The 20,167-nt window shown below is 40.0% G+C and overlaps 1 protein-coding gene across 4 annotated transcripts in view; it reads right to left on the reverse strand.

Moving 5' to 3' along the window:
• Positions 1-20,167, reverse strand: part of LOC139687478 (ubiquitin carboxyl-terminal hydrolase 2-like) — a 121,197-nt gene that overhangs the window by 5,752 nt on the left and 95,278 nt on the right. For all 4 annotated transcript variants that reach the window (XM_071584656.1, XM_071584658.1, XM_071584654.1 and 1 more), the window contains exons 3-6: positions 6,041-6,148; positions 5,783-5,909; positions 2,274-2,520; positions 1,301-1,547 (exon numbers count right to left, since the gene is read on the reverse strand). In XM_071584656.1, the coding sequence (XP_071440757.1) occupies positions 1,301-1,547; positions 2,274-2,520; positions 5,783-5,909; positions 6,041-6,148 (729 nt within the window). The remainder of the gene's footprint in view (positions 1-1,300; positions 1,548-2,273; positions 2,521-5,782; positions 5,910-6,040; positions 6,149-20,167) is intronic.

Raw genomic sequence — 20,167 nt, forward strand, 5'->3', positions numbered from 1 at the left:
AGTGAAGCAGGAATTATTTGCACTGAGAATTGCCAGATTGCAAATCTACAGATTCATTCACTGCACCCTTCTCTGATGATACTAATAAAATGATTCCTATTTTGATTTCTTTTATCTGCTGTATTCAATATTGTACCTCACTGCATTATTTGTCTAATGACCATTTTTGTGACAACCTAAGGTTACACATCATCTTGTATGCAATACATTTATATGCATGGATTTTCAATTGATAATGTAAAAACTATGGCATCAAATAAATCAAAAGTGTCTTAAGTAGGTGAAAAACGAATGCCTAAAGAATTCAGACACCCTTTACAATGACCTCCTCATTTAAATGCGGACATATAGTCACCCAAAGGGTGAATTTGGACATATTCAAAGTTAATTGCAGTTCAAGATAAGGTAATGAAGGTTAATTCCTGAGGACCTTGTTTGATTGGATGATTTGGCAATGCATGCTTCGTTTTACACCCTAGGAACCATTTTGATACCAATGATTCAAATCATTAATTAACTTCAAACTCAAGAGTAACTCTCATTAATTTGCAATATTTACTTGCTTTTGAATACTCCCATACCACGATAATAATTTCACCTCATTGGTTGTCTCTTAATTTCTTTTCATGCGAAATTTCACAAATTTCAAATTGGCCTGTTTTCAATTCATGTGTCAAGGTACAGGCTGTATCCAAAGCCTATTGCCTATTTTTTTACCCAGCTCCAGAAAAATCACACACTACAATGGCCCTCTTCAAAAATTATTACATCAATCCTTCCATTATGTTTACTTGGTCTAATAGGATCAGAAAGTGGTTTACTGAAATAACGAAACATATGGAAGTGGTTCTACCATCGGATTCACTAATTTTAAACATTCTTATTGTGTGTAGCTCATGAGATAGGTAATATATGACTGCACAGGCATGAGTAAACTGACCACATGCCTCTGATGTTAATGATAAAATTTGTCATCATCATCATCATAAAATATCAAACCAAGAATTATGAGATTTGGCAAAGACGAGAGTCATATGGGCTGTGTAATTTTGTATATAACTGAGACAATACTTGGCTGCCATATCACTGACTGCTTCCAAATATATTATGTTTTTTGGTAAGGGTGCTAGCCTTCTATCACCATTCTCTATGGTAACAAATAAGAACTATATATTCCTGAACTCACATATGTTCATGTCAGTTAGTTTCAGTAAAAAAGCTAGTATTAATACACAATATGAACTATCAGTAAGTAATTTTAACTATTGGTACATGAAAATAAACCCTGGTTCCAACTTACTGGTTTTTCCTCACCATCCAGCACTTCTTCCTTTGTAAAGAGGTCAAAACACTGCTGCAATCGAACCTGACCTGTTCGAGGTGGAATAGGAAGGGACAAGTCCCAAAATGGATCAAATGTTACTGAACAATGGCCACACACAGTGCACCGAAGAGTTGACTTTAACTGTCCAACAAATATGTCCACTATTTTGCTGTTATCCATTCTCAAATACCTCTTCCAGGCCTCCATTGCTTTCTGGTTATCACTGAAAAAATAATACAATATAAATTAATCTGGAAAAATAATTGAACCTCAATGAAAGAATAAGCTATTTAAAGAAAATATTATATAATATTATATAAAATTATAAATATGCTTTTAACAATTTACTTCAAGTTAATACATATTTTAAAACAATAATAAAAACATTTTAAACTTTATTTCGATCATTTAATCCAAATGACTGGCTTGAATTTCTTTTCTATTTCCCCCAAAGCATGAAATTTCTTGAATAATAATATCTAAATGTCCACTAATATCACTAGTTCTAAGTAACATCCTAATTTCTTCAAGTAGCATTCTAGCACTTACATTCGACAATATGATTGTCTCATATACAAATATTTTGTTCAGTTAGCACAATATTAAACTGAGAAGCAGAATTATTCAAATATTTGTCATTTGAATACCAATCAAAATAATTCGGGTGTAAGTCTTCTGCTCATACATGTATAATGCAATACTCAACTGTGTAAATGTGGGGCCACTTTCACTTTACTGAATGATGGTAATTTAAATCTAAATGATTCTCTAATTTTATTCATTGAAGTTTCTTTGAAAATGCTATGAAGTTATTTTCTATTTTTCAGGCAAATATGCATGAATTACCACAGGTTCTCCGTTAGGCTCTGTTACCAAAGTACCCCAATTTGAGAAAATGAATACTTCATTTAATTATTTTCATACAGTGGGGTATATTTTTTTTATTTACCTCAATGAAGGATCAACATCTGGGAGAATTGGGCGAGAGGATGGCTTTGTAACAACACGGTTGACATCTTCATGCAAGCCCTCAAGGAGGTATCGTAAAAATTCCTGGGCATCCTGCTGTGAATATCCAGTGAAGCGTGGCGCAAATCTTTGAAGTTGTGCTTTTAGTGCAGTAGTATTAACTGCAGGACTCAGACTGCTACTGCCTTCAGGGTAGCCCCAAAGTTCTTGAATGACTGTCGAGAAGGCTGTGGAGAGAAAAATTGAGTCAGTGGAATTAAAGCTAAGGATTACAACTACCTAAACAAAATGAAGGTAATGCAGATCAAATTTATGAAATACACATAGGGGCAGAATGGACTGCCTAGTTTTAAAAAATCACTGAAGAGCATGCAGGTGAACTAGTGGAGAGGGAGTGGTAGCGTTAGCTGGGAGAAAAAACACTATTTTTAGTAGTTACAATGCAGTGGTCGGGTAAGCATTGAGGCTTCTTCATAGAAACGTTCAGTAAAAATAATGATAGTGTGGTGGCGATGGAGAGGGCTTTTCGTGGGTGGTCTGGTTTGACTCATCATGACAGGGTTCCTGATGCTAAAACCATTAGGAAATGGATTACAAGTGTACAGATGAAAGGATCTGAACTTCCTAGAAAACCAGCTGGGCAATCTTAAAGTGCGCGGGCACCTGAAAATATCATGCATGTTCCTAAACCCTGAGTCATGATTAAGGAATGCTATTTGCACAGAACTAAACAACATTCTTTCATTTCCTTTTTACATTACATTTAAATGTCAAGTATTATTTAAAGAGTGCCCATGTTTAAAAGAACAATCACACGGGGCTCAATGTATGGATTATTACAAATGATAATTTATCTTTGGCATATTACCCATTGCCATTCTTCGAAGTGTAACATTAATGTAACTTTTACAGAGCTCAAATGAGTAAGTACAATATTTGCACGTGCCAATTTTTTTTCCATGAGTTTTTCATTATCAATCCAGTACTGCAATCGAATGAGGAAAAATAGTTCTCTCAAAGATTATACTCCATTCTAAATATCTTGCACAACTACATCGATGTACAAAATGCATCTAGAGGTGAATATTATATAAATATCAATATAATTTTTACCAGTGAACTTCTTACTTAGCAAATGATTGTCAACATGTCTAAATTGTAAGTTTTACATGTTTTTCTTTTTCTCTGTCACCCATGTAGGCATCCATGTCGGTTTAAATCATAATAAAATTCTTGAAAAAGGGCATTTTTCCCACTAGTGAATACTGTTATGACAATATTTTAAACTGTGAATGAACATTAACACAATCCATGAATTAGCTACGAGCGTAATCCCAGAAGTACCCAACCCAACAAAGAAAACACAAAAATTTTGGATAAAAAATGTATTCATTTTTCAACATAATCTCCTTTCAGCTTCAGACACTTTTCCCAGCGATGTTCAATCAGTTCAATACCCTTTTTATAATAAGAACTGTCTTGCTCCTCAAAATAGCCATCAGCTGCTAACATCACTTCTTCACGGTTGGAAAATCTATGACCACCAAGCCATTTTTTCAAGTTTGCGAATGGAAAATAATCTGAGGGGGCTAATTCTAGCGAATAGGGTGCATGAGAGGGCAATTCAAACTTTAAGTCATACATTTCGGCCACTGCAACAACGGATTTGTCAGCTGCTGCATTGTCTTAATGAAACAACACTTTCTCCTTAGCCAAATGCGGCCACTTTTGCTTGATTTCTTCGCTCAAATGTTGCAATAAGTTCGCCTAATACTCGCCATTGATACTTTTTCCTTTTTCAAGATAGTCAATGAAAATTATCACACACACATCCCAAAAAACATGCCATGACCTTGCCTACAGATGAAACGGTCTTCACCTTCTTTGGAGCCAGTTCTCCCTTTTGAATCCATTGTTTTGATTGTTCTTTTGTCTCGGGGGTGAAGTAATGGACCCATGTTTCATCCATGCATATGAAACAGCGCAAAAATTCTCCTTTGTTGCCGTGAAACTTGGCTAAACACACGACACTGGTTTTGCTCGAGTGTGAGCAAATGCGGCACCCATCTTGCACACAGCTTTCTCATGTCCAAAATTTCACTGTTGTAAAAAGGGCAGACTCACCCAGAGTAGAATCCAGTTCAGCTTTCATACTGGTTGGGCTGAGGCCTTTCAAATATAAATATTGTATCACATATCCATGACCAATGTTCTCCTTTTTCACAAATTCACTGAAAACGTTCACTATTGATGCCAAACAAATACTAAGCAAGGTAGTGTCTTCAAACTTGAAACATTTTATAGATTGCATACTTTCTAATACAGAGATACTTGTTAAACAACTATCGCCATCTCAAGGTTAGGCCAGGTACTTCTGGGCCCTCCCATGTACTAAGAACTGGACTTTTTCAACTCAGGGACCATACATGAGTGCTGAAAGAGGGACCGAATACACTTTATTTTCCATGTAAGTATCAGTGTACAAGTAGATAGGGGCAAGTGTCAAGTTTTGCTGGGAATAAATATATCAAGTTAGGTGCTTAGTGGAAAATGAAGCTCCCTTAATGGCCAAATTCTTCAGAAGACTCAACTAATATTTTTTCAAAACATCATTACATCTTCACATTAGGAGGCTTCCTTCAAACCCAAGTTTAAATGCATTGAAATTAGAACCTATTGGCTGGAAATTTTCCATAATTGATAAATTTCCTCTGTTCATAGGATTTATTTCAGACAATTTTAAATGCATACATCTAATCCATAATGTATAACTAGAACAACAATAAAACCTTCCCATGTACATATGATGTAAATTAACTTCAACTTTCATATATTCTCTGAAACACTTCAATAATATTGATGTATTCATCTGAACACGTTGAACCTGTTGAATGAATCAATGGCTCAGTATTTTACCAGACATTATACCTGCTATCTGCTATCACTTCAACAGATAAATGCCATTTTCAAGGTTTTAAGGCAGAGATCTGTTGAAATCAAGGCCTACAGCAAATATTTTGGGAAAATATTAAATTAACGTGTTATTTTTTAGAGTTATTTCCATCATATGAAGTGTTAGACAGTTACTTTTGGTGCTTTATTTTTCTCACAGCATGACGAGTAGATATTTTATTTAGTTTAATTTAGTTCATGAAGGATGATATCATATTGCCCATGAAATTAGGAGTATTTCTGCTAATTTACTGAAGGATTAAAATACTGTGTGCAAAAAAATAAAATTTTTTGATCAAGTTCATGTTTTTAAATTTCACATATAGCAATGAACTTGTCTCAGAGGGATTACAGTTCAACTAAAAATAAAAAAGGGGAAATATAAGTAGAGTAAAAATGTGCTATTACTGTTGTTGATGCAGTCTTACCTGGAATTCATATTAAGTGGTGTTTTCAGGTAATAAAAACTTATACTTAAAAAATAATTTCTTTCATTTAGTCCAAATAATGCAATCCAATTTCTTTCTAATAACTTACCTTTAATAAGAGCTCCCTTCATTGAAGAGTTAGTAGTATTTATGTCAGAAGAATAATTGTCACCAAGAATGTACTCCAGTAATGGTCTTGTATTGCTGAGGCATTGGAGAACAGAGTTCATGAAGCACTGAAATATATAATTATATTGTTAGAAATTTAATAACAAACATCATCTCCCAGAGGCACAAAGCTAATGGCATAAGTCTTAGTGAATAAAATGGGCATTAAGACAGAAAATGATAGGAGAGACATATTTACCGTGTTTCCAAGGTTGCGTAACCCCACAAGGCCTCCATTTTCTACTGTGTTGTTGCGCAGCGACACCTTGCTAGAGAGCCGAGGGGAAGCCGTTATCACGTTGTTCTCCTAAAATATCAAGGAATTAATATCACAATGAAGTCATTAGATCAAGCGCAAAAATACTACAGAACAATCCATGATCGCATTGATGTGTAAGGCAATTCACCTCACATCCTTCTATGCTTTAAATGAACTTCATTGATTACCAACTTGGTTTATTAATTATTTAAATATATCCTTCAATTTTTTAATGAAATTATTCAAATTTCAATTCAACTGACAAAATTTCAAATTACGATCCTGGATTATTCTGTATCTGTAATAGTTATGAACACATACAACTACTAATGAGAATGTGTCTAGTAATAATTCTTTTACAAAATAAGCCTTCCAACATTCTTTTAAGGTCAATTTCCAAATTAATTTCTCAAAATGCAATGATACTAAAATAATTGTACAAGTGGTAGCACAAACATCAATTAATCTCTTTCATATGTGTGTTAAGTGGCATGAACCAACATTTAAAGTAAATTAAGACCTCATAAAGCTGTTTAATAAGCTTACTTCACATTTTCTGACAAATTTCCACATATCTACATTACAGGTTAACAAGGAATGTGTGAAGATTTATCTTCAAAGTGTAAACATCATCTGAATAAAAAACATCTTATGTATCTTTTACCAAGATGGAGTTGTGATTTATAGTCTAAAATCCTTCATATATGATCACACTATCCCTTGATTTATTGAACTATCATATCTATTTAAAATGAAACCACTTGTTTCAAATCAATGGGTAATGGCATAAACCATTTCAATTAAGATGAGCTGTTGATTGTTTCAATTGAAAGAGGTTGATCCAGTTAATTTATGGGAGATGATATTAAATGGTTGGTGCATCACAAAATAATTATTTAACAGTCACGGCCACTGGTATCAATGAAGAGTTATTTTTTAGCATAGCATAAAATAATGTAAATTAAACCATAATGTAGTGGATTGACAGTGGGTGACAGTTTGAAAAATATGAAAACACCAACAACAGCAAGAAGTTCTACAAGGGAAAAAGAATGGGATAGATGTGAGAGAATACTTTCTCTTATACCCTTGCTCCAAAAATCCTTGAACCGCAATACCTTAGGAAGAGAAGTTACCACAAGGATACAGGATATGGAAAAGGTGGAATGTACTCCATGTATTTCTTTATACTGTACCTTTGGAACCAATTGGCCTCCTTTCTCAGCTGAGTTTTCGACTACACAAAATTATCACACTAATACTATATCTGTTAGTGCATAAGCTGTTGTTAAGAGGCCCTATGAATTAATTTTGGTGTTTAGTATCTAAAAACATTCAATTTATCTCCCATTTGTGCACTCATATTGGTCTACACTTGGTGAGTGCGAATATACAACCATCTCTCTTCCTATATCTTCCAAATTAATCCATGTTGAGGAAATTCTACGTGAAGTATCATTCATATTACGTGTTCTCTCATCCCATTGAATCATTTCATCTTTGAAACTCATTTTAAGGCTCCGGTTACGAAAATAAAGACATCGCCCAGGCCGTGAGGATTAAATAGAATGTGGTTATTACGATTTTCAATCAAAGATTGTACTATTCCGACCGATGGGAAGAAGGGAAGGGAGAAACGGGGCGGAATGGAAAGGACTTCCGCTTATTTTATGAGTAGTGCAGTGAAAAAAAGTTCCAGGCAGAGAAAGGGATTAAAGGGAAGGTGGGGCAGGGTGTGAGAGTGAAGGGCAAAGGCACGGGGAGGGGAAAAGAGGGAGAGTGAACTGTGAAGGGACGGCGTGAGAGGCGCTTGTAGGGGAGGAGGAGGAGAGAGCAAGGGAGGGGACAGAGGATGAGTGAGAGGAAGAGTGTTGAGGAGGGAGGGAGGGGGGGAGGGTTTCGAGGGTTCGCGCACGGATGGGAAGGAGAGTTCATCCCACTCCTATCGACGGCCTCAAGGTTGGCCTAGGCGCCTGCTGCAGCTGCGCGTGGGACGGCGAAGGAAGGGACTGGGGAAGAGTGATGAGCGGAGTGAAGGAGGCTCTGGGGGAGAGGAGAGGGAGGGGAAGCAGGGGAGTCAGGACGAGGGGAGGAGTGTGCTCGTAAAGGGGAGGGTGGGGTGGAGCGGGGGGTGGAGCGGCGGGTGGAACGGGGGGTGGAGAGGGGAGGGTTTCGCCGCGGCCCTGACACCGATTCCGAAATCCAACGCGGCGGTGAAGGGCAACCGTACAGCTATAGTACGCCGATAACAGCACGCGTGTGAGGATTAGGGAGAGGGGGGTGGCGGGAGAGGTCTGTCCCTCCCTCCCTTCCCCCAGAGATACGGACGTGTGGGGAAAAATCGCGCGATACAAGAACGACACGGCTCGGGTCAGTTAAACGCGGAGAGGGAGAAAAGCGAGCGACGGTGACCTCGGGAATTCGGCAGGGAGTCGGGCGGTTGAATTTGTTGCGATGCATTAAACGTTGGGTATAAAACGGTCGGTCTCCCGGTATGACCCCCAGAGCACTGCTCACTCCTCCCCCCCCCCCCAGCCCGACTGGCAAGTACAGGGTGAATCGGGGGAGAGGAGGGGACCGAATGAATATTTTATTTTCGGAGAAAGGGTCGATTTGGCTATTGATATGTTAGTCCGTGCTAGGCACCAAGGCGCTCGATGCGCGTTGTGATAAGCACTCCCACTGAACAAGGACGACATTGCGGGCTCGATTTTATAATGTTCGATTCGTGCTTATTTACGAGTTCTCCGCGCGCACAAGGAGTGAGCGGCCGACGGCAAAATTACTGCATTGCACTCGAAATGGACTAACTGCGACATGCCCGCATTACGCGACCATCAGTTCGCCCGCAAACCTAGTGACTTCTTGAACTCGCTACGTAACAGTTCATCTCTTGAACGGTTGGTGGAAAATATTGCCTCCAAAATATACGCTCTTCCATCTTGCGCCAAGCATAGAAAAAGATTCAGCGAGGAAATAAATGCTTGCGAAACGATAAGAGTGGTCTATTTCACGTCGGAGGGTTTTTCCGCCAAAATATAAGACGCCAGATCAAAATAATACCTTTAAAATAAAACGAAATGATACTCAATGTGTTTCAAAAAGTTCTTTTTCAATAACTGCATTAGATGACGCCAAGAGAGAACAAACGCATCCACAAAGAATTAAAAGTATTTCAAACTTCTAGATGACAAGTTTAGTTAAAAATTTTGGTATAAAGTGAAATACTACGATATTTTGTGAATCATTTCCGAGGGACATCGATTAATCCTTATCCACACTAAAGGGCTCGCATTTGGATTAATTTTTGAAAACCCCAGACTACTTTCCTCTCCTCAGTATTTATTGATTAATAATAATACATTTAAGTGATTTAAGTTTTCAAAGTACCAGTGCGATTTAAGTTCAACTTCAAAAGAAAATTTACCCTTACATTTGAATACGTGACAATTATTTTCAGCAACTCTAATCTAAGTGAATGAGTACTTGCGGTGTGATGTTTGAGTGGTAACAAACACAGCAGATGAATTGAATTCGACAAACAAATTACACAGGTGAAAACAGAGTAGATATCCGGCGGTACAGCACTCTGAGGCAATAGACGAGACACAATATTCCGACAGAAAAATGTGTCACGAACTACTTTGACATGTACATGATTCTAGACGCAACATCATCATTAATTGCAAATAGTTAGTAGGCATAATTTATCTAGTAAATACATGCAGAGGTCAGAGTGAGTTAATCTTCGGTGAGGTAGTGTATTCATTCACTCAAAGGTCTCATTACAGCAAATGCTGGTTAATGCCACATGGTAGACACTAAAAAAAAGGCATTTTATAATACCGACTCATTGCATAAAAAATAGGCAGAACTACAATGAAAAAAATCATCAAACAAAAATATTACCACTTGCAGCAATTATCCAAGTTATACAGCATATGAAAATACCTACAAAATCAAAAAAAGCATAATAAAAAATTAACTGAAGATAAATCCAAAAATAATAGTCCATGCTCATATTTACATTACTTGAATAACGTGAAGGAAAAGCAAAAAAAAAGGATTGACTTCAAAAATAAAATGTATTGCAGTTGAGCGAGAAGAATCCCATTCACGAGGTAAAAAACATGGTAACTGTCATCTCGATAATAGGATCTCATCTCATGTGTACATTGGGAAATTGGACGCCACAAAAGGAACAGAAATGCGAGAAACCCCAAATGCTTATCTGCTAAACTGCAAATGACTTTCATGCTAATGCACACTTAACTCATTGCCACAGAAAGACCAACAGAATAAGATATGACAACAGTCACACCATTCTGAAAAACTGTCACTTAATATTAGCACAATGAATTAAACCCACTTCAAATTGTTTGTTTATTAAATGATTATTAACTCTAACGCTTTAACAATGCAACTGTATTTGAAAGTAATTTGATGCTATGGGGAAAAGACATATTTTTCTTAGAGTGCTTCCCATTGTTCGGACCAATTCATATTTACGTGCCTCCATTTGCAATACACAATTCCAACAAGTGCCTAAATGATAGTCATCACAGAAAGCAGACGGATTATTCTTTAAAGTGAAACTTCCTCATTTTGTTCAGAATTGATAACACGAAAAGATAATATGACCGATGAGGTTTAAATTAAAAATTCAGCAAGGGGAAATAAAAATGCCACAAGAAATATTGATGAAACTAATTGCAGGGGCAATGGCAAGAGGCAAAATGACTGATAGGTCGACACAACAGTAGTTAGCAAGTACGATTCCACAAGCCTGTGATACGATCCGGATGACACTGAATTAAGTCGAACTTCACGTGCGCTACAGGTGGGAATCAATGAAAAAGAATGGTAGTGGTGATAATTTGTATAAAACCGGTTCGTAAATGCATTTCTCCCAATCAATTTAATAGAGATACATAAAAGACTAAATTTGCAGGAAGGAGAAAAGGCATTGCTACCTAATTTGGAATAAATTCCATGAAAGTTAACCCAATTATTTTCCTCCGGTGGAAAAATATTAATCACAGAAAAAACCAAAAAGAAGGTTAAAAAAGTCGCACAATTATCTTTAACGCTTCAGAAATTGAAACCCTGTCGAAGAGTGAAAGTTAAGTTTTGGGTAGGCTATAGTAGAATTAGGGTTTTCCAGGACACCGACACACGAGTTTACACGACACCAATAGTCTGAACTATCAGAAATACGCGAATGGCATTGCTTTTGGCATAGGCTTTTTGAATACTCGACCTTTACCGAGCCGATTAAAATGTCCATTAAACTAATCAACCGACTTTCGATAGGTGCAACTGATCGCACAATCAACTTGAGTATTTTGGAGTTTTCAATGGAGTTTTCTAGACTTGAGTCATCGCTCATTTACGATAGCGGCAATTGGAGGAATAATTTAAGACAAGAACAAGCGCCATTTAGTACGGCTTGTTGTGCATACTGAGTCAGAGGGAAGAAAATATAATACGTAACCAAATAATTCCATTTGGTTCCACAATACTCATCTGCGGAACAGTTAACCTTCCAACAGCTGTTACAAGACAGTATCGACTTCAATCCCTAAAATCATTACAGGGTAAAGGACGAAGAGTGATAAGATAAGATAACATAAAAAGCCTCCGCCACTGGACGCTTGCCATCACTAATTCTCGAAAGCAAGGGAAGCCAATTAGAGGCTTATAGCTAAATACAGGAATATGAGAGTAATCTGTAAGATTTCAATGATGATGGGTTCCTTTCCCAACCTTTATTCGCTCCACGATTTTTATCATGCCTTGCTTAAGTGTATTGCGACGAAAAATATCCACATACGAGTGAAAAAATAAGGCGTTACAAAACAGTTAACCGGCAACAAGTTTCAATAATAAAACAATGGAAAGAATAATATAGCCCCATTTCAGTAACTTTTAAATACACCAAGGTTTACTTAAACATGTAGGCCGCGATAGTCCACGGGGTAGAGAGTTGGACTACTGACGGAGGGCCCGGGTTCGATTGCCGGGCAAGCCAATCTGGGCACCTGCATCTCCACCCAAGCTTTGTGATTTTTCGGTTACCAGGTCTTCCTGGAGAAATCATAACCGACACAGGGAAAGGAACTAGCCCCCTTACTCTGATTTGTGAATTTCACACGCCGTATAGGGCTTAGTACTGGGTGAACTCCACTACCAACTACCAAACTGACCTTCGGGTTGATTACTGCGTTTATGGTTTTATGGTTTACTTAAATACATTTATTTATTTGGTTGAAATGAAATTGACGATCATTCAATGGAATACGCTCGTCCGTGCATCGACGACGACATAACTTGTACCAACAGTAGTACGTGAACCACCCTCTGGAAAACATAACTACAATAAGAAATAATAATTATAAAAATTAGGCAAATGAGACTGAAAACGAAAAAAAATAAGGCAAATTTCTAACTAGAACCTTAAAAAAACTTCCGCGGTGGTTCAAAACAAAAATCATTTACGACGGAGCGCTCTAACAAATCACTTTGTAATCACCTTCGTCACAGATGGTCTCTTTCCACGATACTTCTCCGCCCGAAGAAAACTGCTGCTAAGCGCAAAAAGACACGCAAGGCACGTCATAATTCTGAATAAATGATTATTTCTCAGATGCACTTCCTCTTCGGGCCGTGAGTCGTGCCATTCTTCGGCAGGGGGAGGGGGGTTGAAGTAACAAAAGAATACACCACCGATGCCATCGGAAAGAAGCTCCCTCTTCTATTTACCTGCAACGCGCACGTAAAGGGCTCGGAGATTGACTGCCATCCGCACAATTAAACCTCGGAAGGAGCTACTATCTCATCTAACTCCAATCGCGAAGAGACAAGTGGTTGTGCACATATTTACAGCCATCACATCATGCGCTCCTCTTGATATCCTAATTGTAAACTCAGTAGTAGGAAAAGACCATCGCAAACACGAGAGATAAAAATTATACAAATATTTGTTCTCCCAAGTGCGATAAAAAGACACTGAGAAGGATCAAGCAAGAAGCAAACAGATCATCCCCCCTCGCAGCCACCTCTCCCACTAACCACCACCCCCACCCCCGCTCCATTCGCTTACCCTCTCGCTTCCCCGCCTCATCCCATAGCGTCTCAACGATTCTCCACATCCCGTGGATCGAATGGTTTCTCCTAGAAATGGAATGATAAACTCTTTTAAGATTCAAGCTGCCGGAGTTTTGGGAAAGGGATGTCCTTTGAAAAAATAATACCGAGCCGACGTGCGCCACACTTAAATTATGCAAAGACCAATTTGCTCAGATTTGCATTTGCTCTATTGACAAAGTATTTCTTTTTCATTCAAGGACTAGGACAAGTTTTCTAAGGATACAGCAATTCATAGGTCATTCCAAGGGATAGAGAAATCTGATTATTCGAGAATGTAAACACATCTCGTACATCCTTCACAAGAATACCAAATTTCTTGGCCCCGGCAGCCCCGAGTTCCATTTCCTGCAGGGGTGAATGCAACCATATCGCTTTATTTTCCCAAACTCACTATCCCGTGCTTCATTGTCCACGCTCCACCCGTGGCTTGTGGAGCAGTACCAATGTGGCTTTCCGACTCGCGCGGACTTCAATTAAGTGGTATGAGGACACAAACTCCGATAATTCCGCTAAAATACAGCAATATCAAAATACAAGAAATCCAGACACCTGCATCTCCGCACAATGCATGGACAAAAAAAATGACGGGATTTCGCTATTGGGGGCGTAGTGGCCCACTGCTCGGTCCCGGTTTACATCGGGGGTGACGCCTTAGCACCAGAGGTAAGAACTCAACTTCACCAGAACACACTGAGAAGCCCTAAGCGATACTAGAAAAGAAACTAATACTCTACCCTCAATACGCGAGTTTCACTCGCGCGTGGCCAATTGTTTACGGCGGTTTGGCATTATTTACATACTAAAACTAATATTTGTGATTCCAAATTTTTATGAGATTTAGACACTCATTACTACTTGTCATCGTAATACCTTCTCTACTTGGTTGAAAAGCATAGAAAGAGGGGATATACGACCAAAACTTAACAAGATAATTTTACCCTGCTGCAACTTATATAGCTATGATAATCGACTCGGAAACTTTTTTTTCATCGCACGTATTTTTACTCGTATTTTGATAATCGTAGGAATAAATTAAATGAACCAATTACAAGCAAGATTCGCATTCAAGCATGCGACATTGGATCTCCATCTGTAAATTCATTAAGATATTGGATTTTCTATCACGTGAATTTTGCCGATGAAACAGGTCAATTTATATTAACGTATTCGGATGCTATTCGATATGTTCACCATTAAAAGCGATAACTTGGACACCTGATGGGAAATTCGGAAACGTTTTTATATACTAGTACAAATTATAAATTTTAATAATTCGACAATAACAGAAACCGGAGAAAATGTCGTAGTATAGAACATAACCGAATCGTTGGCACGGAGAAACACTTAAAATAAAGCCACAGCCTAGTCGGGCTTTTCCTTAAAGACTTTTCGGAAGCTAATGCCATTCCACGAGAGAATCAGGCAATATGCTGTGGATGTAGCCTTGAGAGCGGGTATGCCATCGTGCTGCATATCCAATTGAATATCACACTGCTTCCCCCGGGCTCGTGATCGCGGAAGGATTACTTCCATGATCGGGAGAGACACGGCATCACTGCCCAGGGTAGATAGGAGAAGACAAGGCGGTGGGAGAGAAGGGCACGGCCCCCCACGGATGACTCACGATGGTCCGGCCGCCCTCCGGCGCTCTACTCTGAAACTGCACCCATTGTCCATACGGCAGACGACTTCCCGAGATACCGCGAACATCTTATCCATTCCCCATTCCGCCCTAACTACCGCGGCTACCCTCCCGACCCGCAATCCCCTGCCCCTCCCATAATCCTACCAAAATTCCTACCTCACAACTCTTCCCCCCTTCGATTCCCGCACAACTTCATCCCGGGAGGAAACCGGGGGGGGGGGAGGGTGGAACGAGTCACGCGAAGCGACCCTTGAGATGGGATGAGGAAGCTCGGCGAGGGGGAGGGCGGGACGGAAAGAAGGTTCTCCGGAATACGGCGGGCGGGAGGAGAGGGTTGGGATAGGAGTTAGGTCGTGGGAGTTAGGTCGTCGAACTTACGTCTGCGACGGCTCCTGAGGGAAAATGGAGCAATGCAACTGACGCCTAGACCCGCGTCCTCCCCCCCACTCGCACGCGGGAGGACGGTAAGGGTGGATGGCTCCGAATCGAATTACTCGAAAATCGACCGTTTCGATGCGGTTCCCGATTAGCTGCAACCGATATTCGCGATCCAATACACCCTGGGGTATGTTTCTCATAGCTACAAGAAATAATTACGAGTCCTTGCAATTAAAACAGTCAGCTGAGCTTGCTGACGGTCATAAATGACCCTGCACTTCTAACTTGCCTGCATTGCCCTGCAGTGTTTTACAATGCATTCTAGACGGTTTTCGGAGGACTTCTAAAGCGACTTGTACCATTGGGAAACCGGGGGTCTCGATGTAATCCGGATACTTCACGGTTCGATTAGGGTTCCTGGGATGATTATCCTGTCACTATTTTGACTCTCGACGCCCATTCGTTGAATTTCGATCGGGATAGCATAAAACGATTTCGATCGATTTTGCCCGCCGTCAATGGGTGGACATTCGGGGATAATGTACTTTAAGTGAATCTATTCGGGTGATGTGACTGTAATCGATTCTTTCCTCGGGTCGGCCCGCCTCGACCACCCAACCCCACCCTAATCGAACGCGCGGGACCCTCTTCCTCCAGTTCATCGCTTCTCTCCACGCCCCGCACCCACTCCCCTCCCTTTCGCGCGCCGTGCGGTGGCTTGGGCAAAGCGGGAAGACGGGCGGAAATTCGGGGGTGCCGAGATGCATTCGGAGGGTGGATTCAGGCGGCGGGACATGCTCACAATTCGGACGGCTTTTGACATATTTGTGCAAAACCGGAAATGAGCCCGCACAAATGCTTTACTAGATCGCCACACGATCAATTTTGCAATATACAACCGAGAAAGCCATGTCGTGATGAACGAAAAGAGAAAACCAGTTTTAACAGATGACCAGTGACGAATTAGATTCGGCATGGCAAAACACGAATCAAACCTAGGTAATTAACCCGAAAGTTAATGGTTGAAATTTGTTGTCCCCGGTGTAACTTAAATGGAATTTGCATAATATATTGAAATTAAATAATTGACTCTGTAATTCCACACACAAAAGTGTGTGGAATCACAAAGTAAAATATTTCATGTCAATTTGTTAATGGTTGAAGGTGGAACTCTAATTGCAAAACAACTCAACAGCGTGTGACTTAAACGCAGGGCGCTGCCTTAGTTTTCCAGGAAGATCCATTACCTAAAAATGTAACAGTTTGGATGAAGGCAAGGGGTGCTATGAGGCGTCAGCTGGATTTAATGCCGGGCCATCCTGTCGGTAGCTCAACGCTCTAGGACTCACTATGCTACACCGCCACCATTTGCAAACACACAAACATCAGTTACTAACTATTTACTTCTTTTGATTTGGATATGCGCCTTGGCGACTATCTTGGTATTTCACACAGCCGTAATCACACTATTTGGCACCGATGAACCTATCCGGTATTGATAGGCATGTGAAGAAAGTGAAAATTGTCTAATCTTCACTGATTTCTAAACTCTAAGCACTAGTTATCACTCACAACCTCGGATACACTTAAAACAAGTGAACCATTTTTTACCCTCCGCGAACGACATGGGGGCCTAGGTGGAAAAGGAATTTAACTGAAACCCAAAGAGAGTGTACTTATTCCCTTCAGAGCATTACCGCTTGACTCGAGACCAACAGGATTAGTGGCACATTAAGGATGGCATTCTGAAGGGTCTAGCTTATATAAATAGTTTATAAGTATATTTTATTCCTTTTAGTTTATCAATATACGAACATTTTTGCCTCTAATTTCCAGAAAGTTCAAGGTTTAGAATGCTTCATATCACATTTATTAATGTTTCCAAATGGCTAGTAAGTTGACTTATAGCTTTGAGAAGCGAGTACCCGGTGTGCCCAATAATCTATACAATAAAACATATCTTATAACCAGTCTCCCAGATCACGAGAAGAGCAATCTTTCATTTGCTGAGAAACGAATTGAGACATTCAATGTCCTAATTTTTTTCGGATGGTATTCCTTAAATTATTGATATTTCACACCATAATAGTGCCTTAATTATATTATAAAACCCTGGAAAGGGCAAATACACTTTAAACGATGAATGTAAAAAAGTCACCACACCCATAATGAAAATTTAATGGGCAGGGAGACGAAGACACACTTCCATAGTCTTTATTATGAAAGCCGGCCAAGATTCCGATTCCAAGTTTGTGAATGGGCAAGGATACAAACTTCGTGTGAATCGACTAATTATCGTGAGCGGTAAGGTTTCGTAAGCATGAGGAGGTATATGTCATGGTTCATCGGTATTCCTGACAATTAATAGAACGTGTGCGTTAACAAGTGAGCAAGGACCAATCAAATATTTTATTGCCAACCGCCTGGAATTTGCATGCAACAGTGTAGTAGAACCTCACATGGAAGTCTAATTGAAATGAGTCACCATTTACTCTTTCCACCTCTAAGGAAGAAAATATACTGAAGGTGTGAAAAGATACTCTTTTAATGAATTTCGGAGCAATATGGTGCAAATAAAATCATAGAAATAATTATCGAATCCAGGCTATTACGACGACTTGTGGATTATTAGGACCTATCCACCGTGCCCATTTAAATCACAATTAAGTGAAGTCCATTGGATTCATCAATTACTAAGCGGATTAAGTGGATCCATCAATTTATTTCTGCCATGAACGATCAAGGAATTGGGAATAGCAGATTCCGCGATCCGATAAGTATCCTGAGACTCGAGAAGAAAGAAGCAAGTCCTAATAGTCAACAACGATCAATCATTCCATGAATTCACCTCCACGCCTCCACCGACCATTTAATATCATTCATAAACCCTAAAGTAACTCGAAAAATCAACCACATTTGAGTCTCAGCTTATGTAGACTCCCACTCGACTGACGGGCCACCGGAGGGAGACAAGTCGCTGAAGCGTTAAAAGGAAACGTCGGAGAGCTCGCTCAGAGCATGATGGCTCGATCCCAAACAATAATAACGCGATCGCGGGGCCGTCAAGTACTCAGTGGGGCTGCGGGGGGCATAGTGAGGGGTGTGGGGTAGGACGGGGGAAGAGAGCCAACCGAGGAGGTGAAAGGAGACTTTGGAGGGGGGCAGAGATGGGGGCACGGGATCTCCCGTTCAACTGGTTGGGATCAATCACGGAGTCGAAACGGGAAGTCGACGATGACTGAGTTGAGTCGCAGTTTCAAACGCGGAAGGAAGTGGCCGCGAAAGGAGGGGCGGAATTCGGCGGGGGAAGGGCGGCGTCCTTCGTACCAATGTCCCGCGAAGTCCATGAGGACTGAGGCGAGGGCATGGCAGCGGGGTAGGAAGTCCCCCCCTCCTCCCCCCACACCGACGACGACGAAACCCGACGGGGCAGCTGGAAAACGGGCTCGGAGCGAGGCTGAATTCCCTCCCACCCGAGCAGGGGCCGAGGGGAAATAAACACAGACACGATAAACGTCGCCCCAATGAGGCGGCATAATCTCTCGATTGACCTGGTGAGCTGGGCGTATTAATTTCTGCGCTCGCTAGTTGAGCGCGGAAAGAAGTTTGATTACGCGGCGTGGCTGTGCAGCGGCGAGGCCTCGTAAGCGGGAACGCATCTGCGAAATGCAGTCACCCGAGGGCAGAGGTAAACAATTTAAACCTCGTAAGTCTAGGTCAAGAGGGGAATTTCTGTAGGCGGGCTCTTAAAATGATCCTTAAAACACATGGCAATGGGAAGATTGTTGATGAGATACAAAAAATATCATTAAAACGCGAAGGATAGTGAAATAGGCAACATCACAAAGTTGAGGATATGCAAAAATTGGAAAATATCGAAATAACAAAAATATTAGAACCTTCAGAAATATGAGAATCGAATGGGAGGGGGCAATTTTGCAAATACTTTAGGCTTCAATAACAAAAACGGCGAATATTACTTATATATAACCGACACCACTCTTACTTTTGAAAAAATGATGCTCCTGAGAGTAATATTATCTACTCTTGAATACGCTACGGTCTCCAAACAGGCGCAAGTATTTTCAAATTTAACATGATTTCCCACTTCCATAAGGAAAAATAACCTCCTTGGAGGTTTTCTAGATCCGCTACTACCTTCAAACAAGTTGGTGTGATAAGTAAAAGAGGAACTGATATATATATATATATATATATATACATATACATATATATATACATATATATATACATATATATACATATATATACATATACATATATATATACATATATATATACATATATATACATATATATACATATACATATATATACATATATATACATATATATATATATATATATATATATATATATATATATATCAATGATTACTTAACATCGATTAGGCCAGTCAAGCAAGTCGGGTCTCCTGGTCTACACGAAACCAGCAATCCATTGGGATATTTATCCGTGTGCCCCACCTTGGTGCCACGGTGTCCCTATCCCGCCACGGCGATAAGGATGGATAAGTTCATTCATTGAAGAGCTTCCAAGAAGGTGCACGCATTCGCATACATTTTACACAAACAGTCACGGAGGGAATAGCGGGCCTGTCCTGATTTACTGAGTGATAACCCGGCGAAAACATATTTGATGACACCCAAGGACTGTTACACAGATGGCTTTATAAAGGAATAATGACCCAGGCCTTTCGAGTCGTAGATCCCGAATTGACGTGAAGGATGTCGCAAGAATGTGATTCTGAAAATGAACATTCCCACTAGGCAGTTGAAATTACTATAATTAAATTCTCCCGCGAAGCGTCACAAACGATCATGTCGCACGGCAAGGGAAGTCCACAGCGTCCACGCACAAAATCGTAAATCCAC

Source organism: Hetaerina americana, unplaced genomic scaffold (genome assembly GCF_022747635.1).
Source record: "Hetaerina americana unplaced genomic scaffold, ioHetAmer1.1.p SCAF_2, whole genome shotgun sequence".
Taxonomy (NCBI): domain Eukaryota; kingdom Metazoa; phylum Arthropoda; class Insecta; order Odonata; family Calopterygidae; genus Hetaerina; species Hetaerina americana.